The sequence below is a fragment of the Sceloporus occidentalis genome, unplaced genomic scaffold (assembly GCF_023333645.1).
Source record: "Sceloporus occidentalis isolate IW3139 unplaced genomic scaffold, rSceOcc1.0.p SCAF_5, whole genome shotgun sequence".
Taxonomy (NCBI): Eukaryota; Metazoa; Chordata; class Lepidosauria; order Squamata; family Phrynosomatidae; genus Sceloporus; species Sceloporus occidentalis.
The window spans coordinates 130,760,306-130,786,932 of record NW_028316985.1 but is presented as its reverse complement, the minus strand read 5'-3'; the positions used below and the strand labels follow the sequence as shown (position 1 = coordinate 130,786,932).

General features: G+C 40.3%; 1 protein-coding gene across 3 annotated transcripts in view; it reads right to left on the bottom strand.

The window, feature by feature from the left end:
* Positions 1–26,627, bottom strand: part of GLRA3 (glycine receptor alpha 3) — a 106,359-nt gene that overhangs the window by 68,412 nt on the left and 11,320 nt on the right. For 2 of the 3 annotated variants that reach the window (XM_089525455.1, XM_089525456.1), the window contains exon 2: positions 9,343–9,470. The exons of the other annotated variant lie outside the window; for it this stretch is intronic. In XM_089525455.1, the coding sequence (XP_089381581.1) occupies positions 9,343–9,470 (128 nt within the window). The remainder of the gene's footprint in view (positions 1–9,342; positions 9,471–26,627) is intronic. 3 annotated transcript variants of the gene reach the window in all.

The following is a 26,627-nucleotide window of genomic DNA, read 5'->3' as shown; positions in this document are numbered from 1 at the left end:
TTCTTTAAAAGCACAAAACAGATGTGCTTTTATACTTCTCCATTTATTCCAGTGTTTGGCTTCTTTTGATTAATTTCTACAGACTATTTTTCATGCCTTCTTCTCTAGGCTAGTTGTACCTTTCAGCTAATTCCCACATTTAGGTTTTTCAGATCTGTTTCATTACTTTTCCTCTCTTTTGCACAAGACTATCTGCTATCAACTTCCTTTCTTTCTGTATTTTTCTACACTGTTGTTATAACAAATATTTAAGGCTTATCTAAGATCAATCATGCTGTTTTGGCTCAAAAAGAAATCTATCCTTTGGGGTCTATTAGAAGCTTATTTGATAGGAAAACATGCTAGCTTCATATTTACAGTTCTATCAAGCTCTTCTTTTCCACCAGTATCCTACACAGATTAACTATATTAAAGGGCTGCAAATTTTGAAAATTCTGTTCTCACAGACACTAGAGCTCACAGGCAAAGGCACCAGAGCTAAAATGAATAATTTTAGCATTTTTCTTCTCTCTGTGAGAAAATCATTGGAAGCTGCAGTTTTTAAAAACCAGTCACAGTTGAGGACTTATTGTCTGAAAAAACAAACAAATCAAAACAAAATGAAATCACACACAACCCTGCCACACTTTTTTTGCACATTTCCTGTGCAGAACCAAATTTCCTGCACAGAGCGCACCTAAGGAAATAGATGTGTGCATTTTTTTTCATGAAAAATAAGTCCTGAACTGCAAAGCTTCTCACCCATCTAGGCTTCTCCTTGTCCAGATTTTCCAGTCCTGGAGAAAGCCATTGTTTTTCCTAAACACATTTCAAAACATTTTAAAATATCATTTACATCTCTAATATATTTTTGTCCTCCAGCCCTGAGTTATTCTCCACTGCACTTTCTGGTGATAAGTGAACACTTATTTTTCAAAGTGAGTGTAATGTGTTTCAAAACACTTGAGTGCTAGACCTAAATGTTGGAATATCTGGTTTAACAATTTTTATTTGTCATCAACCACTGGGTGGCTTGGAGAAGATGAGTATCCCAGTTGCAGATTCACATCAGTAAAATGGAAATACAGTGGGCCCTTCCTTTACACAGGGGATCTGTTCTGGACACCACCACCCTCACATAACAGGTATGCTCAAGCCCCATTGAAAACAATGGGGTGTGTGCATGCACTGTGGAGTACTGCATGCACCACAGGCACATGCACCATTGTTATTCCACAGCATGGCTTCAGCATAAGCTGAAAGCCACGTATGGTGTGCCCACGTATGGTGTGGATGCACTGTAATTACATATTGCCTAGAGTGCTATAACAAAGATAACAAATGCTTTTGAGAGCAACTAATAAATGTTCATATCTAGTTCAAGGAAACTGAAAGTGAACCTAAGGTCATTCTGGGGTAAAAATGGGAATCAGCATCTGACATGGAAAAGAACCTTGTTAAAGAATAAAAACTATGATGGACCATCAGATTATGCCTGAACTAATAAAGCAACAGAATCACTCGAAGATTAGAAGAGTGCACTGCCACCATTTTGCTACAGGCTAAAAACCCAAAACCATTTTTTAAGCTTATTTATAATGAGCTAGTCTGTCATAAGGAATAAGCAGTTCAGTTGCTGCTAATGCTTTCCTGCATGAAAGTCAGCAGTGAGCAAACAATGCAAAACACAATCCATAATTGAAAATGAGTACAGAAAAACAATCTAACTGCCTGAACATGGTTGAACAATGCTATGAAAAACTCTATGCCCTGGCTCACTCAATGGTCTTTTATACAAGATCAAAGCTTTTTCAAATATGATGTGAAGCTGTTAGGATGAATATGTAACAAAACTTGGTGTCAAGACAAATAGAGTATTATTTCTTCAGTATTTCAATATTATAGGACCCAGCGAGCCATAGTTGGATTATGGAGACCAGGACTGGAATCCCTACCTGGCTATGGAAACCCATTGGATGACCTTGGGCAAGTCAAACACTCTCAGCTTCAGAGAATCCTTTGATAGGTTCATCTTAAGTTCACCATAAATTAGAAATTACTTGAAGGTACACAACACATTTCTGTACTACAGATATCAGAAATCACCATCTTTGCATGACATATGGTATACCTACAGTGCCAAATTAAAGTATTTTGATGCTAAAGCAGTTTTCCATGACTGTATCCTACATAATCCTGGGAATTGTAGTTTGGTGAAGTATTCAGTCTGGTCTTCAGAGAGCTCTGGTGCCCACCAAACTACATATCCCAGGATTATGTAGGACAGCATCATATCAGTAAAAGTGATCTCACACTGCTTTAATTCCGCATTATGGGTACACTTTTAGAAGCCCTTTCCCCCAATCGATGTTCTTTCTCTCTCCTTGATAAAAAAAAAAATCTGGATTTTCAATTAACTGGTCCTAGTCTGTGGAAGACAAGGTAGACTCCAGCATGTTTAAATTATGTCAACTTTGATATTGCCCAAATTCTATTACTTATTGGGGTATAATTATCCCTAGGGACTTATTTCAGGTGATTCATTTCAATATAAGATTTAGGGAGCAAGGGAGATCTCCTCCTAGAATTTAAATGAAAAGGATGCAAATTCCAATCAAAGAAGGAGGGTTCAGCCTTTCAGATCTTCTTACACACTACTGGGTATATCTGTTATCTTGTATTAATTCCTGGATATATCCACTTAAAGTACAGAATCCACCTTGGCCACCCTTGGAGTCTTCATTTATGGCAAATGGATAGTACTTGATCCTTATTTTATTAAAAAGGGCAGTGTCCACCCAAGAGTTTCAGCAGTTAGAACTGGCAAATGCTGTTTCATCAACTACAGTTTGACCCATATACTCATGCTGAATTGATTTCACTGAGAAATCCAGATTTGAAAATTGGTACGGAATCATTTTTTTATGCAAGTTATGAGTTGACAATGGGATTGTTACCTTAAATCAGATATTTAGTGTTGGTTATGAATGTTTTCAGTTTTGCAAGAGCAGTTTAAACCACCTCTATCAACTAAATGGCAATATCTATACCTGAAATATTTGGGCCCGAACAGACAGGCCAAAATAAAGCTGCTTCAGGTCACTTTCGAGGTATGCTGTTTAAATGACACATGCATCTTAAGAGGTCAGAAGCTGTGCCAAAGCTGCTAGGACTGGAGCGTGGCTTTGGTGTGACTTCTGGCCTCTTAGGACACATGCATCATTTAAATAGCATACCTCCAAAGTGACCCGAAGCAGCTTTATTTTGGTCTGTCTGTTCAGGCCCATTTCTTACAATCCAGATTTGACCCTGCAGCTTAGTGTGCATCTGAGGTTCCCTTAATATTAGAGACCTTAATTGAGACCAATGAAGTATCCAGACCAGTAACTAACACACACACACACACACACACACACACACACACACACACACACTATTATCTATAAATAAATATTAAATGAATATGAAAATGTTAGGAAAATGGCATAAAGTTGTCTCTAGGGAAGAAACTCAGAAAGATGTGCTATTTGGCAACATTTGCTCTCAAAGTAATGGAAAGTTGCTCAATGAAGTAAAAGAAATGCTTATTTTTTTGGCAATAGACCCATCTCTCGCTTGGAAATTGCATAATTCATCAGAAGATCAAACAAGTTAACGATTCTAAAAAGGAGCACAACATGTCAAATTAGGTCTTCATCTCTTCTGAATTCCAACAATGTATAAATAAAAGCTTCCAACCATTTTATATTTAGGAAATGTGTGGTATACCCCACTGACAACTAAACATCTGCTTTATTCTACCCACTAGCTTTACCAGATGGGTGTGATTGCATTGTGTCGATGATAAGCTCTCCAATCCAATCACCAAATGAACCGCTAAGCCATAAGCTTTCTACTAATCTTTTTCCAGAGGTCTTTAAAAGATTCAAAGAAAAGGGCCCGAGATTGTTTTGTCTAAAATTGTTTGCCTGAAGTCATCTTCTGTGCTATCTCATGTTACCTTGGACTGAACCTGACATTTTAGGTGCTGATAGGAATAACTATGGTTGGTAAATGAGACTGGCTTAAGCAACAAAGCTGGGGTTGTGTGGAGTTGCAGGGTACAGGCCAATTAAGATGATACTGACACAACATCAGACGTTCACAACTTATGTAACTGTGCAAGTTCACTTGTGTACCAACCTAGTTTTATTTTTCCCCATCAAGCAAAAACCTCAGTCACCAGGGATCAGTACATGTGGAACATCTGTCCATAGAGGCGTACTAAATCACTCCCCTTTGCTAGGAAGCTGCTCAAGTGAAATAATCTGCTGAGTTGCTCTTCAGATTTAGGAACAACCATTTACTCTACTATGGACATTTGGCTTTTTAGATTCAGTAGAAATGGAACTACAGATCCCCCCACGGCATAGTCATTGGGGAAGGAGGTGTGGTTTACTGGCCTCCTGTGACCATAAGACCATGATTTAAAAGTAAGCAGCATCCCAGAGATGCTGTTAGCAAACTCAGGAGCAAAGCCAAGGTGTTTGGTTGTGTTGCCACCCTGAGCTCTACCTCTTTTGATTGGGAGAAGGTGTTGTCTTCGAGTGGCATGGAAGGAGAGGCCTCCATTGGCATGGCTTGTTGCCATTTTTGTTAGAGGAGCACAGTGGGCTTCCTCCACATGTTCTTGTTCTACATTTAGGTGGAAACTACAGTACACCTGCGTCATATGTGGGCACATTATATGCTGCTTTTAGCATACCCTGAAAGCAGTGCTGCTTCTTCTGGTGCTGTGCATCTGAAGAAACAATGGTGTGTGCACCTGTGGTGCACGCACACCTCTACCACCACACAATGCCGTGAGCACAAGCTCCATTACTTGTACTGGGGCTTGAGCATACATATTTTTTGTTTTATGCGGGGGGGGGGGGGGTCCGGAACGGATTTTAGTTACCCTTGGGGCTCAAGTGTCATCGCCCTGGGGAAGCTGCAGAGGAGATCTATGGAAAGGACCACCTGCTGCAGCTGCTCCCACACTAGTATATTCCCCTTTTAGTTGCAGTTCTTCCAAGAAATATTAAATAATTAACTTAGGCCCGTTACAAATGGGCCTATAGTACGGCCTGGGTCCGTATTAGGGTTAGAAAGGGGCGTCCCTTCCAGATGCCCCTAACCCTAATATGGACTGAGTCCATACAAAATGGTGGCGCCCGTTCCACACGGGGGCCACCATCTTTACGTAGCGGACGTGCTGCGTCTGCACGTTGTGCAGCACATATGATGCTGCGAGTGTGCCATTGGTGCCTCGCAGCGTCATATCCGCACTGCGGAAAGAAGCGCCATTTTGGGGCTTCTTTTTGCTCTGCGAGGGAGCCGCACGGTTTGGCTGCTGCGGCTCCATCGCGGAGCAACCGGCAGCAGTGCGAGACTGCCCCTTCTGGGCGGTGTGTAACACGCCTTAATAAAGTGGCCCTTTTGAAACCCATGTTCTGTGTCTGCCCTCTTTATTCACTGGTTGATCAGTCAATAGCGTATTGGGCTGTTCCAGTCTTCAGAGTAAAAGATATAAGAATGTGGTATGTTCCAACTATTAACTTAAATGCAACATTGATCTAAATACACCATTTATCTAAACACAAGTACAGTTACCTAAAAACAACAACATTTATCCTTGACTGTTTATCTCAATAAAGATTAGTAGATTATTCAAGGTTACCAAATTGTAACAATGGGCATCTTTAGGAGTGTGCTGTCATCCAGGGGAGATGTGAACTGCTACTGCTTTCCTTTCATGCTGGTAACTGTTTAGATAGAGTCATAAATTCAATCTAGACAATGAAGAAATCTAAATAGTTAAAGAATTCCCATACCTAAGATCAAATATTGATTGGAATGGTGACTGCAACCAAGAAGTAAGAAGACTAGGTAGGAATGGGAAAGACGACTATGAAAGAATTAGAAAAGATCGTAAAATGTATAGACATACAACTGAGCACTAAAGAGATTTCACCTAAACATTAGGAAGAACTTTCTGACAGTAACAGCTGTTAGACAGTGGAATACGATGCTTTGGAGTGTGGTAGAGTCTCCTTTGGAGGTTTTTAAACAGAAGCTGGATGGCCATCTGTCTGAGGTGCTTTGATTGTGTGTTCCTGCATGCAGGGTGGCCCTTGTGGTCTCTTCCAACTCTATCATTCTATGATAAAGTAAGAATTATCAAAGCTATAGTATTTCCCATTACCATGTATGGATGTTAGAGCTGGACAGTGAAGAAGGTGAACATAAAAAATGATCAACTCATTTGAGATGTGGTGCTGAATATACCATGGACAGCAAAGAAAACAAATAAATGGGTCCTAGAACAGAACAAGCTAGAACTCTCCCTGGAAGCTAAGATGATGAAACTGAGGCTGTCGTACTTTGGCCACATCATGAGAAGGACTAAAAAAAACTCACTTGAAAAGACAATAATGCTATGGAAGCTGGAAGAAGGAAGAAGAAAGAGAGGAAGACCACATAAACAGGTGCTAGCCTCAATTAGGGAGATCATAGGTATGGATCTACAAGACTTAAGCAGAGCAGTAGAGGACATGGGGCTTGAAGATGTCTCATCCACAGGGTTGCCACGACTCAGGGCCAACCTGAGGACAGCTAACAACAAATAACAAAAAATCAGAATGTCAGAATGCTCTTTGCCACTTTTTCTCTCCACTTCTTTTCTCTGACAAAGGTTTGTCTTTAATAGGCACTCAGTTGTGGAAATCTTTTCAAAGGGAAATCAGGTTGGCTCTTTTTTTTATTATTTGCTTGTATGATCAGCAGGCACCTGAGATTGTACACTTTTGTAGGGCCTCTGCACTTGTTTAATTATGTATGTTTTTTAAAACTGTGTTTTAAAATGTTTTTGTTTGTTTTTAAAGGAATATTTTCATATGATATGAAAGACAAGAAGTTAAATGATACTCCATGACAAAGTGCAGGCTGATGCGGGGATAGAATGAATGTCTCTTTCTTCCAATTGGATGGACAAATGTTGTTCACTGTGCAAGACAACCTTGTGTGAATTTTTTGTAGAACAGCAATGAACATTTTTCAAAGACTTCTTGCAACAGAAAGAAAATTGCTAAAATTTCTCATTGCTTTCTTTGGAAAAAACATGTGAGAAATTGCAACCCATATGACTTTAAATCGACAATGTGAAGAACTACAGCCCAATCGCATGTTTACAACCCTATTGACAACTGTGCCCTCCTTTCTATATTTAGTCTGAACTCTCTGTTAACAGATTTCAAGATAACAATTAATGGTATATGTAAGGCTCTGTCTGCACCAGCATGGGGTAGCCCAGAATATGCTGGTCTTGAAGCTGGTTTGACTCTCTCCCATTGCAGAGCCCTCCATGCTGCGTCTGGGTGGCTGACTGAGCTACCCATCATATCTGCTTCCACTGTGTGTCTCTTTCCTCTGAGATCAAAATGTGATGGTCACATGGCTGGGTGCCTTGATCTGACCTCAGAGTGAGCAACTGGCAGCAGCAATGGACACACAAGGTGGCTCAGCAGAACACTCATGTGGTGAGCTGCCCCGCTGCAGAACAGATGGCTCTGGATCTTCCAGGAATCATAGAATCATAGAGCTGGAAGAGACCACAGGACCTCACAATCAAAGCATCCCTGACAGATGGACATCCAGCCTCTGTTTGAAGACCTCCAAGGAAGGAGACTCCACTACTCTCTCAGGGCATGTGTTTCACTGTCAAATAGCTCTTACTGTCAGGAAGTTCCTCCTAATGTTTAGGTGGAATCTCTTGTCCTGTAGCTTGCATCCATTGTGTCATGTCCTATTCTCTGGAGCTCCAGAAAACAAGCTTACTCTATCCTTAATATGACACCCCTTCAAATATTTAAACAGGACTACCATATCACCTCTTAGCCATCTCTTCTCCAGGAAAGATCTGGAGCAATTGAGGACTTTGGAAAACCTGCAGTAAGAGGGGTAAAACCCAATTCTTGTGCTGAGTGGGTCAACTGTTATCCAATTTGCTGGTCTCCCTGTTAAGTGGATGGGAAGAGGCAATTGTTTTTAGCCCACACAGAAAGGGCCTTAGAGTCATGGTCTTAGCTCTGTTGCGGCTGAGGTCTTCATCTAACCATCCTAATTATTTGAAAAAAGCGGATTCCTGGGTCAATATGAGTTTTAAAGACAGTGCATAATATCTCATATTTATTCCACTCAATCTAAAGTGGATTTGGCCTGAACAACAGTGAATGTACCTTGTCTTTTTTAAATGCTTTTTAGCTACTTTAAAAAATACTTTTAATTTTTATTGTTAACAACTATGCGAGTTCTGATTTCCTTTGAAATAAACAAATATTCTTTTTAATTGCAGTAACATGCATTAGTTTTTAACCACACCTTCTAGGCCCAAACATGTACCTGAACATATTTTATAGCCAGCAATCCATATATTGAGTTCACAAAGCAATTTGTGAAGCAACAAGAATGTTGGAAAAACATACAATTGGAAACCTGCACATAGTTGAATGCTATGAATGCATACCAATTTCTGTCTAGGAAAAAAAAAGGGTCATAAACTGGTATGGTTCCAATTGAACATGCCTAATGCTGGAAAAACAAAAATTTAGGGCAATATTAAGAGAGATGTGCATATCCTTAGCTAATACTAATTACCAGATCATTTAAGAAAGGAATTTAATAACACATTAAATCATTTTTATGGTTTCTGAATAATAAGAGCAATAACAGTAAGGTATACGCATTTAAGCTTATGTCATAAGAAATCTGTTAAATCTATGCTCCACATTTTTTTCTGTGTTAGCTTCCTGCCTGGGGAGGAGGGGGGGGGGAGATCTTGTGGTAGAAACAGACTAGGGCAAGGTCAGGAGGTTGGAAAACAACCTTGGCTTGCCCCTCTTCTCTGATCTCTGTGACACTGCTGTCACATTTAGTTTGTCCTCTAGTAACAGGCATACTACAGAGCTGCTTGGCAGTAAAAACATGCAGCATTCCTTTACTGTTCATTATTTTGATTCACATACTTCACTGTTTTTACAAGAGTGAGTACCACTTTCAAACAAAACCCTGCTTGTAAACATCTTTTGTTTTTCTTGTCATTTGAATTCTGCTGTGTTGCTGTCACCTCAAAATGCTATAAACATCCTCTTCTACAATTGAACTTTGACTCTGCAAGGTCACCAGAAATTTCAACAAGGTATATACTGAACTGTGAATGATCAAAGCTGTATTTCAGACTATTAGCTAACTCTATTTCCTTGCTTTCAAAATATTTTTTTTTCTAAAACATCTCTTTGCACAAATGAAAACATTGTATTCCAATGAATACCTGGATGATTAAATTACCTTTGAAGTTTGGCCTGATTCTTGCATCGTAGCCAGACATTCTACCCATTAATTTATCCAGGAAATCCGATGGGGACATTGGCATGCTACGAGATCTTGCACTGTCTGTTTCTTTCGTGGCCACCAAACTAAAAACAAACAAAATCCACACCATTAATCAGATATAACCCTCAAGACCATTTCAGCAGCCAACATCTTTTAGACTCACATATAATGTCTTTCTAAAACTGAACTTGATCTGCTATCAGAGGTTCAAAACACACTGCAGAAATAATCCAGTTTGAGACCCCTTTAATGCTAGGCAATTCTGGAAACTGTAGTTTTGTGAGGTATTTGGCCTTTTCTGTCAGAGTGCTCTGGTGCCACCACAAACTACAGATCCTAGTTTTCCCTAGCACTGAGCCAGGGCAGTTAAAGCAACCGGGATTATTTCTGCAGTTTCTTTTGGACCCATGTCAAGTATACCACAAAAAGCCATTGAAATGAAACACTTGGGGCTTGTCTACACTGGCCAGAATTCTCTGGGCTGTTCTCAGAGTATTTTGGCCCTGGAGCTGCCACAGATTTCCCCCATTACTTCTGCACTCTGTAGTGATTCTGGGAATCTCTCTGCACACATGTTCCACTGCGCTGCCCAGCACCAGGGCTGCTGATGCAATTCTCTTCTCCTTAGGTCAGAAACAAGGCACCCAACATTGATCACATGGCTGGGTAGCAGGCCTGTAGCTAGGCCTTTAGGGGCCCTGGGGCAGAAAGTATATTCGGGGGCACTATATTTCATTTTTAATTTTCTTGTATTGTCTTTGGGGTCCTCTTTGGCATGGGCCCCCGGGGTGGTGGCCTGGTTGCCCCAGGCTAGCTATGGGCCTGCTGGGTAGCCTGTTGTGACCTCAGAGGGAGTAATTCATGCCAGATGCAGTGGTATCAGGTGGCACAGCATAATACATGTGTAGACAGCCACCCAGCATCTCTACAGAGTTTTCTGGATCTTCCTTAAAATTCAGTACATAAGGTGGGTTTTTTTTTTTTTTTACACTAATTTAAGGGAGGGATAGAGCAAAACATTGGGAGAAATGTTTGTTTTGTTTCCTTTCTTTTAGAGTGATGGGCCAGTTTTGCTTTGCTTTTTTTTTTTTTTTAACTAATTTCCCCTTGGTTAGTGACATGTTGGTTAAAGCAAGTTGTCTCTCACACATCAATTGGTTTTTATTTCTTTTACCTAATACGTATGACAATTGTCCTAATATGAATTCTCGATTTTTTTTGCCTTGTGGCCAACTTGGATATCTTTATTTTTATTTTTTATTTTTTGGTGTGAGGATAGTGTGATCCTACATCACATAAAGAAGATTTTATGCCCCCTAAACCATGGCTTGTATTCTTTGATTCTGTGCAATGCAGATTGATGTTGCTAGAGCCCACTCCCCAGCCCAATTAATGGTTAAGGGATGGTGAGTCACCTGGGCACCATCTTGCTAAATTTGGATAGTAGGGAGAAAAAGGAAAAGATGTCAACCTTCTGGAAGTCCTTTACAAAAGATCTGGGACCTTTACCCTGTCCCTTTTTCATGGCTGTCTAACTGCTGTTGGATGGTGCCTGGACATCTCCTTTCTTAGCCACTAATTGGCCATCAGAATGTGCCCTGTGTATGGAGAGAGAGCAAGCAAGCAGTGGATGTCTCCCCTTTCAACATCACTGAAGAATATATTGTCACTACGATCCTGTGTTCATCTCCTCCAACTGTAAGTTGAAGGTACCTAATTTGGCTTCTGGGTTTTTTTTAATAAAAAAATTGATACACCAGCTAAAATTGTGTCCAATGTTGTTAATATAAAAACTGACTGGTTTCTGTTTTCCACCTAATAAGGAAACTCTGTTTTTTGTTTAAAGATGGAAAAATACACAGTATTGTAAAAAACAAAGCAACAAACAAACAAACAAACATGGGTTTGACCATTATTTGTTTCTTGTTCTCAGGAGTTTTAGAGAAAGTCTTGGGTGCCTGCTAATACCAATGTTATCACCTAGTAGAGGCTAATTTGAATGTATACAATCTTATCCTATTTGGCTGTTAACCTAATTTGCCCTCATCCTAGCTTGCTCTTGAGATTCTGGCCTCTGCAGACTTTATAACTCCAGTATCAAGCCAGTATTTCTTTTCCTCTTCTCTTCTTCATCCCTCCCATTGAATCTACCAGGCAACCTGGTTTTTGTGATATCTTACCTGATAAAGAGCACTGGAGTTCTCTAAAGCTTCCTTTTTTAATATTTTGCTTTTGTAATAATTGAGTTGACCTCATAAAAATATTGCCCTGACACCCAGAACTTTGGCATTCTAATTTTTGAGAAATACTAGTACTTATTAAAGATCTGTGATCCTGTGAGATGGATTGCAGAATAATATAAAATTGAATAAAGTACACCATCCTCATCATCTTATTTTTATGAATAAAAGACTTTTTGATTTTTTGAATAATATGCCATTTATTAATTCTTATTTCTAAGTTGTTTATCTAATATTTTTCCTTCCCTGTCTAGTTCAGGGAAGGGTGAATTTCAGCCACTTTCCTGGGCTTAAAAATTGCCCCCTATAGGGACTGCAACATTTTAAAGTCAAAACAAATGTAAAGTCAAAACAAATGTTCAGCCCTCCAAGCTCCAGAGGGAGACACACGTTGTCCTTAGGCTCTGACCCGCCCCTCCCAGGTTTTCTTCATCAGTTTGTTTTTCTTGGCTATTAGTAAAAAATTGTTGACCCTTTACATACATATATTTGTCCACCACACAATAAACAAGTATATATTGGAAATGTTGCAACACTACATGCCTTCCCCCCTTGCATATAGAGACTATGCTGTTTGTCACAGTTTCTCAAGAGGTTGCACTTGGTACACAGTTTGGTAACTGCACAGCAGGTGTATTTTAGGCCTCTGATGTCTATTCTTTTATATATGTTGCTTAATCAGAAACCATGATATTTAATTCACTGATCTCAAAATATCACCTGTATCAACATATTATCTCAAAATAGGATATGTTGTAATTTGAAAGTTTACTGAATAATGAGCAAAGCTAGTTAAATGCAAGAAACACCCTAGCAAAGATTCTTAGTTTTAAATCCATTTGAGAAAGTCCATAGGAAACTGTAATACCAACATAGTTACACAAGACTCCAAGTCTTTGGTATCTAATGCATCCAGGGTGGTGGAAATGTGAAGACAATGACCCGGGAGTGGTTTTGCATATTTAAAGCTCATGCACCAACTGTGCCCATTCCTTGAGATGCTGTATCTGGCCACCGTGGTACATGCCTTAGTTACATCCCATTTGAACTTCTGTATCACACTGTACATGGGGTTGCCTTTGAAGAGAGCTCAGAAACTTCCGCTCGTTCAAAGAGCTATAGTCAGAGTGCTAACTGGGACAGATTACAGGGACTGTACTACTCCACTGCTAAACAGTTCAGCTGGCTCACAGTTTGTTTACAGTTATGATCCATAAAGCCCTATATGGCTTGTGTGTGTGTGTTTTGTGTACCTTCAAGTCATTTCTGACTATGGTGAACCTATTATGAGGTTTTCATAGCAAGATTTCTTCATAGGGGGTTTGCCATTGTCATCCTCTGGGGCTGAGAGAGTGTGACTTACCCAAGATCACCCAGTGGGTTTACATGGAAGATCTGGGATTCAAACCTTGGTCTCTTGAGTCCTAACCCAAAACTCAAACCACTATACCAGGTTGGTTCACCCTATCTGACAAACTATGGCCTCATACAGACAGGCCAAAATAAAGCTGCTTCGGGTCACTTTGGAGGTATGCTGTTTAAATGATGCGTGTGTTCTAAGAGCCCGGAAGCCACACCAAAGCCATGCTCCAATCCTAAGGAATGGCCTTGCCGCAGCTTCCAGACTTGCTCCAGCTTGCGGACTCTTAGGATGCATTCATCATTTAAACAGCATACCTCCAAAGTGACCCAAAGCAGCTTTATTTTGGCAATCCGTATGGGGCCTTAATCTCCCTGTATGGGCCTACTCTGGTTCTGAAATCCTCAGGAGAGGCCCTTCTCTCACTTCCACCACCAATTGCAAACACAGTTGGTGGAGCCACAAGAGAGGGCCTTCTTGGTGGCTGCTTGTAGACTCTAGAACTCCCTTCCCAGGGAGGCCAGAATGGCCCCCTCCTCATCATTCCATCAGTTGGCAAAACCTTTTTATTCTGACAGGCTTTAATTTCAGAAACATTTTAAAGAATGGGCTCAGAGGTGTTGTATTGTTTTAAAATGTATTGTTTTTAATCACTTTCTGATATTTTATTATTTTGATTAGAGAGATTTGATTATGTTTTAACATTGTGCCTAGTTTAAATCTATTTTAATGTTCACTTTTTGTGTGTTTTTAAATGTGTAGCTTTTTTAAACTACAGTCCGCCCTTCCCTTATGTGGGGGATCCGTTCCAGATCCCCTGCGTAAAGAAAAAAATGCGGATGGGGCTCGTGCCTGCAGAGGTGCAGCGGTGGCATGCAGGGTGCATGCCATGGGAGTGCGCGCCATTGTTTCCTTCCGGCACATGCCTTCCTCACTTCTGTTACAGCTTCCAGCATATGCTGGAATCCACGTAAAATGCTTTCGCTGTATACACATCCTGGGAGGAAAGCAGGACACAACATAAACATAATAATAATAGCAACAACTAGAACAACAACTGTTTCCTATTCATATTTACTATCATGTTAGCATTGGCATAATCATAAATGCCCTCTAAACCCACTTTGAATTATACTTCCAGCCTCATCCCATCTGTGAGCAACAGTGCACTGATGAGTTGTGAAAGGACTCCATGGGGTGCCATGTAAATTGCTGGTAGGAGGGGTTGGATGTATCATCCTTCAGTTTTCAACACATCAGCACCACAGAATTCTATCCCATAGTACTACGTGCTTGATTTTAAGGTGGATTTGTGGGGTCAGATTGCGAGACAGATAGCAGTCATGACATCAAGGCTGTCTGGTGCCAATCTCTTCATAGTTGTGAACTGTGAAAAAACCATGGGGTTGCTTGGTTTAACCTTGTAAATTACATAGCTAAGGATCAGGAACACATTGAATTGCACCTTCCACAGACCCCAGCCAGCATGACCAGTAGACAGGGATGATGTGAGATGTAGTCCAACAAAATCTGGAAAGCCACAAGTGCCCTCTTCCTGCTGTAGAACTTTTTAAAAGGTCTTTAGGGATATCTTAGGGATCCCCAAAATCTGAGTGTGGATTCTCAGAGAATATATCAGAGGATAGGATTCTTAGAAGGACACACTTCCCCACACTTCTAATTGCCTCTGAATTAGCATGTCACATTTTTTGCCTTATAACCGGCATAACATTATTTCTCCCTTGAAGTTAACTCTTCACCTCAAGCTATCTCATGGCATCAAACTGAAGGTTCATTTCCCTTTAAAAGTAGCTTGTAGAGCAGAATTAAAGGAAAAGTCAATGAAAGGAACTCTCTCAGGCAAAATTGTCAACTTGGCCTCACATGGCAAATGTCATCTTTAATATCATGCACTCTTCTCATGTGTTCAGAACTCCCCTGACATTTTAATGTGTGTTCTTGTACATACTGGAAGATCACATTCTCAGTATGGAGAACAAAAACTTCTTGATTTACTCAGTTAGTTAGATTCTTTAAAAAGAAACTGCAGTAATAAATACACAGAACAAAGTTTTTGTGGGTTTTTCAGGCTATGAGGCTGTGCTCTAGAAGAGTTTATTCCTGACGTTTGGCCAGCAGCTGTGGCTGGCATATTCAGAGAAGACAGCTGCTGGCAAAATGTCAGGAATAAACTCTTCTAGAACATGGCCTCATAGCTCCCAAAACCTACAAAAAACTATGGATGCCAGCTGTGAAAGCCTTCAACTTCACACAGACCAAACTTTTTCAACTTGGCACCAACAATTTTGGGAGTCATCAGATTGGAAAAGGCTGAAACGAGACTGAAAAGCATTCAGGCCATTAAAGAAAAATAAAAACTTTAGCTGCCCACTATTTTTACATAAGCTTCCCCCTCTACTGTATTAATGAAAAGGAGCTGAGCCTCTGAATTTAAATAGTATATCCACTAATAAACCCAGCACTAGTAACCTGAGTGAATAGAAACATCTTTTATCAGATCCTACTTCTTTCGTTGGTGGCAACTACCCTTCCTGAACATGTTTCATTAACTTCCCTGTTTGGTTACTGAAATGTTTTATACATGGGACTATCCTTGGAGGTAACCTACCAGCTTCATCAAGTACATAATTCAGTAGCCAGAATTGTAAACTGGTATAGCAAAGCAAAACTGTATTACAATTATTCTGATGAAGCTGTGCAGGCTGCCTCTTCATTTCCATACCCAAAGGCTAGTTCCCAATCCTTTTGTTCACAAACAACCATTAAAACTGGACTTGCCACTTCATTTCCATACAGAAAGGATTTTGAATTTGAATTGACATTCTCACATACCAATGGCATTTAAATGTCTGTCCCTGGTTTCCACTCCACCAAATGCATCTGAGGAAGTAGACTGAAGCCTACGAAAGCTCATGCTACCAACTTCTTTCTTTCAATTAATTTCAAAGGTGCTACAAGATCTCTACATACTGATTCCACAGACTAACACACCTGTATCTTTGAATCTTAATAGCTATCTTTGGGCCTGAACAGACAGGCCAAAATAGAGTTGCTTCGGGTCACTTTGGAGGTATGCTGTTTAAATGCTGCATGTGTCCTAAGAGGCTGGAAACCATGCCAAAGACACACTCCAGTCCTAAGGACTAGAGTACAGCTTTGGCACAACTTCAGGCCTCTTAAGATGCATGTGTCATTTAAACAACATACCTCCAAAGTGACCCAAAGCAGCTTTATTTTGGCCTGTCTGTTTGGGGCCCTTTGTCTCTTTTATGGTGATTCCCCCCATTGTATTTTAGCTTTTTGTATCAGTTATGTCATTGTTTTGATTTTATTGGCACATCATCCTCATATCCACATAAATGAATGATAGTTTTAAGATGTGATGAGAGCCAGCATGGTGTAGTGATTTCAGTATTGGGCTTGAACACTGAGAAGCCAGGTTTCAAATCTCTACTCAGCCATGGAAGCCCACTGGGTGGCCTTGAGCAGGTCACACTCTCACAGTTGCAGAAGAAGGCAATGGCAAATCCTCTCTGAACAAATCTTGCTAAGAAAGCACCCTAACAGGGTTACTGTTAGTAAAAAATGTCTGAATGCTCACAACACAACAAATAAAAAAAATCATCTACATAACTGCTCTCTTCCATCTGTTTGTATTCTGTTTGTAAGAAAACTCTTTCCAGTGATGGTATTCAGTACAGAGAGAAAGTCACCTTCCACATTTTCAGCCATGTTTCTACTTTGATCAAATCTGCTCCTCACTCCAAAATGAAAAGAGTGAGAAAGAAAAAATACTTCCAGGAAGATAAAGTTAAAAGTAGCTGCAAAAATAAACTCCATATTTTGCACAGGATCACATGTTTTTGACTATTACTACATCAATAGGTCTTCACCTACCATCTCACTCTGGATGGCAAGCAACATAACCCTTTTAAATCGAAGCCCTGGGTCACACCCTGAATTCTGGTGCTTTGGTGAAAAACAAAAGTGATACAGAACTTTCCTTAACAATGCATAATTTATCATGTTCCAAGATGATCTGGAAGGAGCTTGTTTTAGTGCCCACCAGGGGCCCAAATAATCTATATTTCTGGTCTGATTTAGCCAGAACAGCAATAAGGGTTTCAAGGCCCAAAAGAGTAACTAATGGAACAGCAAAACCTGACACTGAATGCTTGCTAAATGCTGAAAAAGAACACATGTCTCAATGGAATGCAGTCAGGAAATTCTGGTAACACACACACACACACACACACACACACACACACACACGGGCAAATGCTTGCCAGGCCAGTCCATTGAGACAGACGGGATGGTACATTCTGTTTACCTCACCATTGTGTTTCCCCACTACCATCCTGCTACTTAGGTAATGCAGAGACATCATGGTGAGTGCTCTGGAAGACTTTCCTGCCCCTGCCCTTCCACTTTGGGAAATGTGGACAAGCCAGACCTTGAGGACACCTCATACACAATGACTCTAACAAAGGACCTTCATTCAGCCATGAATTTCAGCCTGCCTAACTCTCTATAGCTGTCATGATTCTCCAGAGAGCATACAAACCTCTGTCTTTGTCTAATGGGTGATACATAGGTTCCGCCTTCCCCAAATGCACCTTACCAAATCCAAATACTGTAAAACTGCTTGAACTTGATAGTGTTAGACTACTGTAAGGTGTTGTACATGTGTTGCCCTTGAATTCACTGACCATGGGGCTGAAAAATGTAGCAACCAGACTCCTATCAGGGGTTGCTTTAGAGACCACATGGCACTGGTCTTGTACCAACTGCACCAGCTTCCAATTTGCTTCCAAGGCCAATTCAAACTATAGTTTTATCATCCAGGGCAATATATGGCATGAAGCCTGAATACGTAAAGAACCATTGACTTCCATTTGGATTGAAAAGAATTTGAGATCCTCAGTTGAGGTCCTATTGCATGTCCCACCATAGGAGACCAATTTTATGACTGCTCTTCTCACAGCTGTTCTAGTTTGTATAGCGGCCATCCAGATATTCTAGACCCCATTCCTGACAGATTGTTGGCTCATGTTCAACCCAGAACAGGTTCAGGAGAGCAGTGGTAAAACCAAGAGTAGATTTGCCACCTGTGGTAACAAATCCACTGGTTTTGCTTGCCTTTGAGCTTCTGATAAACAGCTACTGTAAGACTAGACTGTTTTGCATGGCTGTTGTATATGTTTTTTTAAAAAAGCCTTTAGGGCTGAAGAGCGGGGTATAAATACCATAATAAATAAATAAATAAATTTAAATAATGTTTTTATATTATATGCATTATCTTGTGGGCCCTTGTTAATTGAGAGGCAATAAAATATTTTAATAAATAAAAAGTTTTTAAAATACTGTTGGCGTAAAGCCTTCTGCCATTAAGCGCTATAGCTCCTGAAATACACTGAAAGGAATGTGACTGTATTGGTGTCAGTCAGGCGAGGTGGCCCGTGATAAACCATGTACTTTGAAAAAGCGTTAGTGCGGAGGAGTGCTTGGTTGTTTCTCTTCTCTTGTTGAACTCTGCACGCACACAAGCCTAGATGTAAAGTGAATTCTTAAGAAAGAGGGAGGGAAGCACAGATTGTACATTGCAAAAGAAAAAAAAATCCAAGTAGGAAATCAGTGTTGCACTGATCAATACTTTCCCACCTTTTTAGTTAAGTGAAGAGATGGGTGGAAGATTGATCCCAGGACAAAGAATAAAGGATACAATATGTGTGCGCTCTGGCTACAATTGATAGTAAATATTCTGACTTGCCAAAGCCAAATGTCAATCTGTTCAGGTATGGCAGTTCAATAGGAGCAAAATGTTTGAATCTTGTTGAATAGATTCAAGAAGAAAACTATGGAAATGCAAGAAGCATAATTATTTGAAATGTTCATTATAAATGTGGACCATAGGTGCATAGTTCAAGTTGTCCATGTTTGCAGGCAAGCTATCTAGCAAGGAATAGATACACGTTTGCATACTCTGGTAAAGAACATAGGCTAACTGAATGTTCCAGATAATCAGACTGAGAATGGTATTTATATTAGGTGTAACAAACATCACTAGTGCAGCAGAAAAGACATTCTGTTACTGCTGCTCCACTGGAGATGAGGTGAAATACAAATATAGCAAAAAACAAGAAAGGCAAAAAACTGAGATTCCAGCCTTCTAAAGCTGCCTTTTTTTAGCTACATCCGCCCTGCAGAAATAATGCAGTTTGACACCACTTTAACTGCCATGGTTCAATGCTATGGAATTCTGGGAACTGTAGTTTTGTGAAATATTTAGCCTTCTCTGTCAGAGAGCTCTGATGTCACAACAAACTATAATCCCCAGAATTCCATAACATTGAGCCATGGCAGTTAAAGTGGTTTCAAGCTGCATTAGTTCAGCACTATAGATGCAGCCTTAATCACAAAATCTATGTTTGGTTCAGACAATAGATGCTGTGCTAGCCTAGCACCATTGCAGATCACTTCTAGTTACTCTAACATTTGCAAGTGAAGGGGTAATTAGAAACACAGTTAGTGGCAATATGATAGAATAACAAATCAATCCAAGGAAACATATAAGGAACTGAGACATATTTTGCTGCTATTTTGTTGTGACGAATTGCTCTGTTACTTTACATGCCGTCTTTGCAGAATAAAACACTTCTAATGAGTTGATGCATAATACACAAATGTTTTGTCTCAGTCATTGGAATTACTGTTACCATCAAAGTTGATGGGAGTTTTCTCATGTAGCAAGAATGGAATCTTATCCCCTTATTATATGTGTATTTGTAAACAGCTTCTTAAAAACACCAATGGAAGAGAGGACTCACCTGCCCATACACAATTTAAAGTGGAATCTTAATCTCATACGTGACATCTTAGGTGGTGTCTGCTTAATATGTTGGTACTTGCATTTTATTATTTTTGTTCTGATGACAAATTTTGAAATCTTCAAAAATAACACTTTTGGCAAATCCTTGAAACAGTCAGGTAGCATTTGAATTACTGCCACACATTAACTATAAGGCATTTTGCCTATAAGACATTTTGAAGGCCTACTAGGTTAAAAAAGTGGGATATTAATATTTTATATAAAAAAATAGAAAAATAATAATCAGCCACGTGTAACCCACCTTATAACCTTTTTTCAAGTTAAAGCTAACTTAGAATGATGCTTTTTGCAATTGCCTCCTTACACCTGAAAAAGTAAGGTGCTTCTACTCGTGTGTGTGTGTGTCTGTCTGTCTGTCTGTCTGTCTGTCTGTACTGTATTTGTATTGTGAAATAATAATGTTAAAAAGACAAGCACCAACAAAGAGCTTGGAAATAACTCGTGACTTACTTCATTTAGCTATTGATTTTAAAGGTTTTTTCTAATGATATGGCTTAACTCACTATGGCGGGATACATACCGCCATTTAGTACGTATAGAATACGTACTAGGGTTAGGAAGGGGCGGTGCTTCCGCACCCCCCTAACCCTAGTACGTATCCTATACGTACAAGATGGCGGCGCCCCTTCCACATGGGCGCCGCCATCTTTGCGTATCGGACGCTGAGCGTCCGTACGCGTCGCGCCGCTTGTGACGTAGCGAGCGCGCCCCTGGCGCCTCGCTACGTCGCAAACGCGACGGTAAAAGAAGCTCCATTTTGGAGCTTCTTTTTCGGTCCGCGCGGGAGTCGGGCCGTCTGAAGGCTCCGGCTCCCCCGCGGACCTACTGGCGGCGGCGGCAGACCGCCGCAAAGCGGCGGTCTGTACCCCGCCCAAATCTCTTGAATAAGGTTCAAGGTAATCCCAAACTTCAATGACTTAATTACTTGAAGAGTATTAGAATTCATTCCTCTGGGGCTGGTCTGCAGATGCTTCTTTACTAGCCAGATCGGGGCCATGGCAACCTCATGCCATGACCTCGATCCAGCCTCCACAGACTGCAAAAAGGAGCCACAAAAAGCAACTCCTTTTTGCAACTTCCAAGGGGCACCATAGCTGCAGTAGCACAGCTCTATGATGGCCCTTTGGTGCTGCATCATGTGGATGCAGCACCAAAGGGGCATCATGATGGTGCATGCCGTGTGGACTGGTGTGTGCCAAAATGGCACCCTGGGGATGGGGTTAGGGCATCCAACATGTGGACACTGTGCCCTAACTCTGCCTACAGGCAGGCACAAAGTGCTGGTCTGTATTGGGCCTTAGTACAAGAAATCATTAAGCAAAACCTGTCCATTATATCATTAAGAAAAATTTGACCATTCAGGAATCCACATTTCCTCTTTGATCTCCTTTGATTCTCTTGCTCATGTAGAGAGAGACTGCAAATCAAATCTGAACTGTCATTGACCACTGGATTTATGTAGCTCTCCTGAAATAATGCAGATGTGTTCTGAAGTTTTCCTCTTGTATAAACCTTATAATCTTACTTTCACATCTATTTCTCTCTTTTACAGCCTGTATCTCATCTATTCTCAGCTAGAAGCTTTTGCCTCCTCCTTTAGTTTGCTTCCATTTTCTTGTGTCTTGGACTTCCACTCATGGGATATCCCCAACATTTTTAATGACTAATCTATCTATATAGAAGGACAGTATGGAACAATGATATTTCACCTTTCTCTCTGTGTGTAATAATTGAAACAGTATCTATCATTTGGCTTTTTCTGCATGCTGTAAACTCCAAAACTAATATCACAGACCCAAATGTCATAAAAATGCAAAGGAAGGGAGTAACAATACTTAAAATACAGGAGAACAAAATGAGGTATTTCACCTCAATGGTTCTCCTAACAACTCACCCCCCTCCCTTCTGCTGCATGCTATCCTTGCTTTCTCCTCTCTCCTTCTCTCATGCAATAGGAGGAATAGAGAAGTATGTCAGACAGTGAACGGAAATAATGTAAATGGGGGGGGGGGCAGAGAGACAGTGAGATTCTCTTCTTACAGGAATGTATCCTTTGCTTGTCATTTCACACTGGGAAGTGTGGACCAAGCTACAAACTTCTTCAGGGGAAATGATAATCTGTGCATGATTCCCCTGCCAAAGAGAGGACCAACAGTTCTCTCTGGTAGGAAATAATCTGGACATCATTTCCCACTGGAGATCATGATGCCTATAGACCCTTGCTTACTAGTGGAAAATGTGGTCTGAATGTAATTTCTTGGGCCCAAATAGCTGGGAGTTCCCCATCCCATTGTGTACAAACCAGTCCTTTCCCCCTTTGAAGATGAGGTTTTTTTCCTCCTTCACTAAGTAAGGAAAGAAAATATTAATGAAAATGTGATAGATTTATTGATGGATTTCTTCTGTCTTCAGCTGAATTTTGGGTACACTTTGGACTTAGCCTCTCTTCTGTTGCACTTTCATTGGCAATCAAAGATATTTTTAGACAAAATTTGACTGGCTGAAATACCTTCTATTTCAGTTTCTACTTTAAAAAATAATAAGGGAACACCATGGCTCAGTGGTTAAGACATTGACTTTGATGATCTCAAAGTTGGCAGGTCGGCAGGTCAAGACCCAAATGCCGTGTAATGGAGTGAGTGCTGTCACTAGTCCCAGCCACCTAGCAGTTTGAAAGCATGTAAAAATGCAAGTAGATAAAGGGGTACCACTCTGGTGGGAATGTAACAGCGTTCTGTGATGTAATACTGGCCACATGACAACACTGGCTCCTTTGGCTTAGTAACAGAGATGAGCACCAATCCCTACAGATAGACATGACTTAAAAACCTTGTCAAAGGGGAAACCTTTACCTTTTAAGGAAAGACAAAAGTATCACTCAGTCCCAAAAGTCTTCAAAGTTTTTGAAACTTCAACAGGATTACTCAAGCAGTCTGATTACTGAGGCAAGTGACTGGCTGCTCATCTGTCTCCAGTGACAGATAACATAGCTTATTGTGGAAGGTCCTGTCCTTCATTCAGTACATTTCCTCACTTCCAGGAGTAATGAGTGGAGAAGACCCAACACTGGAAATCCCATATCCCCCCAAAAAAAGACATTGGATGCACAACTGCCACTTTTATTAACTGAATATGATACATTTCATAAAAAGAAATACAGCAAGTCGAACTCTCACTGGTTTGGATATAATACAGTGCACCCACGCCAACCATGGGCCTGCCGTATATGGTTTAAACTTGTGTGGATAGCAAGCCTGGACAATTCCAATGTGCGTTCACATGTGATGATGCAAGTGGGAGAGGCACACCCATTGACTTAAGGTCCCAATTTTTTGCTATATGCAGGCAGGGCAGAATGCATCCCCTCATACACTCCCTTTCACCATCTCATTGTCACCACAGAGGCATTACTTGGACTACATGATATTCCTCCACCACTATTTAGCAAAGTCACAGCTCTGCACTTAGGGTGGAGAAATGAATTGCACAGATATAGGATGGGGACACCTGGCTGAATGAGACTACATGTTAAAGGGATCTAGGCGTCCAAGTAGACCACAAGTTGAACATGAGTCAACAGTGCAATGTGGCAGCTAAAAAAGCCAATGTAATTTTAGGCTGCATCAATAAAAGTATAGTGTCTAGATCAAGGGAAGTAATAGTGCCACTCTATTCTGCTTTAGTCAGACCCCACCTGGAATACTGTGTTCACTTCTGGGCACCATAATTCAAAAAAGAAAATTAAGAAACTGCAGCGTGTCCAAAGGAGCTCAACTAAAATAGTGAAGGGTCTGGAAACCATGTCCTATGAGGAACGACTCAGGGAGCTGGGAATGTTTAGCCTGGAGAAGAGAAGGTTAAGAGGTGCGTCACCACATGTGAATGCACACTGGAAAAGCCCGGGCTTGCTATCCACACAAGTTTAAACTACAGATGGCAGGCCCATGGTTGGTGTGGGTGCACTATTTTCTGCTGCTCCAGAGAACAGGACCTGGAACAATGGATGCAAGCTACAGCAAAAGATATTCCACCTCAACATTAGGAGGAACTTCCTGACAGTAAGGGCTGTTTGACAGTGGAACAAACTCCCTCAGAGTGTAGTGGAGTCTCCTTCCTTAGAGGTCTTTAAACAGAGGCTGGATGGCCATGTGTTATGTATGCTTTCTGTGAGTTCCTGAATGGCAGGGGCTTGGACTGGATGGCCCTTGTGGTCTCTTCCAACTCTATGATTCTAATTTTGTTAACAGTTTACACCATAAAAAGAATGAAATCAAATGAAATTTCTTGTTAAGGTAGAATTAGAATATTTACCTTGGGTTTTAAAAATCTGAAATTAATTACAAATAATTATTTATAGCAAATTACTTCCATTTCTTCTGTTGATGCAAGAAAATATATCTTGAAATGGTTAAGGCAGTTGTAATCCTTCTCTAAATGTTTTTAATTTGTCATATTTGCAACAAGAAATACATCAAGGATTTACTGTAATTATATTGGACCCTAAGTTTGTGTGGTAATACATTGCTTCTGTCAGATGTTTACATAGTCTAGGGCTTGTAAAGGTTCCTCAGTCAATATGGGCTGTGGTCATATTAACTGAATGATTTTAAGGGTAGTATTCTACAAGAGTGACTTTTCTAAGTGTTGGCACAGACACAAGTGAAGAGATAGCAAAATAAGTTAATATATGAGATAACAAATCTTTGCACTATACCAAAGGCCTGGCCTTGTACTCTGGTTCAATGCAATTCTACATGCCTTTTTTCCCCTTAGTAAACTATTTTAAGGGAATTTAAACAGACAGGCAACATAGCAGAGCTGAACTGCCTCACAAAGAATGTCTCAGTAGTAATGTCTTTTTGTGTATCCTGCAGCTACTCATATCTATAGATCACAGGATGAAGAATCAAAGAAGGTAACTAAATAATAGTTTTCAAGAAGCAGAACAATTCTACTCCATTTTTGTTTTGAATTAGGATATTTTAAGACTAATTCCTTGAATGTATAAGAAAACAATGGTTTATACAGAGGTTGAAACTTGACCAAGATCTTAAGTGTTGTGAAGAAAATGAATAGAATGTGGAAAGGGATAAAGATCAAAAGCATGAACATGTTGAGATACCATATGTGTAGTTGTTCACATACATAAAAACACTGTGGCTATTGCAAAGAGAACAATATGCTTATATCGAGAACATTGACAATAAGAAATCTTTACACTGAACTTTCTGGACCTCTCATTTACTTTGAGACAGAGAAGGAAAAAATTACTGATGAGTTGACTCTCAACAAGTTATTTATGCTTAAGCTCCACTGAAATCAATGGGATGTGAGTAAGCTTATCACATTAGACCCTGAGGTAAATATTTCCAATTTGCCCCAGCATAATAACATTTAGGCATTCAAAATCTTCTCTGTTTGAAAGCCAGATCTCCTATCATTTTAAAACCATTTGCTGCTTTCCATTGTGGGTCTGCAAAAGAGAGCTCCGATTCCTAACAAAATTTTCCCACTCTGTAAATCAGAACGTATTTCCATGAAAAATTCTCAGTTTTGCAAACCAAGATCCCTGTTTGATGAAAAACCTTCCCAATCTGCAAATCTGTTTAAGTCCTGTTCCAACAAACCCTTCACAATCAGCAAATGAGACAAACCAGGAGAAACCTCTACTGTCTGCAAACAATTAGCCCTATGCAATGCAAAACCTTCTGGTTTTTTAAATGGACTCTTACCTCTTGTCTCTGATCACTGATCATTGATCAGGGGAGACTGGCAGAAGGAGCAATGGGAGCTGAATGGGGGACTCTCTGCTGCCAGATTAAACCCACAGGTTGGAGATTTCCTTTCCCTGTTAGAAGCATAGGAATCAGGAATGGGCAAAGGAAAGTCTGAACTCTATTATGATGGACGTTATCACAAGGGAGGAATTTCTCTTAATTTTGAATGAAAAGAAAGTGGGTCCAGAACACATTCACGTGAATTTGCTAGTTCGGTGAATTTACGTGAATTCGAATTGCGTTCGAACTGACTTCCCATTGCCCGAAAATAGCTTGCCATTGCCAAAAATTGCATGTGGTAGTCTATCACGCAATAATGTGAAACCCCATGATTGCGTTCAGACTGACTTCCCATAGCCCGAAATTGCGTGTGGTAGTCTATCACACAATAACGTTAAACCCCATGATTGCGTTCGGATTGCCATTGCATTATACTTCCAATTTCCCTTGTCTGATAAACTCCGATGTGTATCATGAGGAAGGGTTTGTTCCCCCCATCCTTTCTGCAACTCTAAATAGCGTTATGAGAATGTCTGGGCCCCAGAAAAGAGGATAGACTGCAACCTTTTGTTGTGTCCCTGTGTAACATTCAGAAAACCTATTTACTAAAGGAAGAGAAAGGGGTGAGGGGGTGAGTCCTGAGGTTATATCTAATCTTGACATATTTATGTAGTGCATAGTATACCAGTTTGCGCTCTTTCTTATACTTTGCTCTTTGGGCTAAGTAACCTTTTAAACAGGAACTAAATGTGACCTATTGCCATGTTTTGGCAAGATGAGAGGGATTAACTCCCCTGCCCTCTACTTAATCTCTCCCAGATCTAATTGTGATAAAGATCAACATCAGCATTTTTATTTTTTATTTATGTTTACTCATAAGTAAATCTCACCATACTGGGGGAGGGGGATTTGTTTCTTACAAAGCATGTTCAGGACTGCAGCTGGACATTATT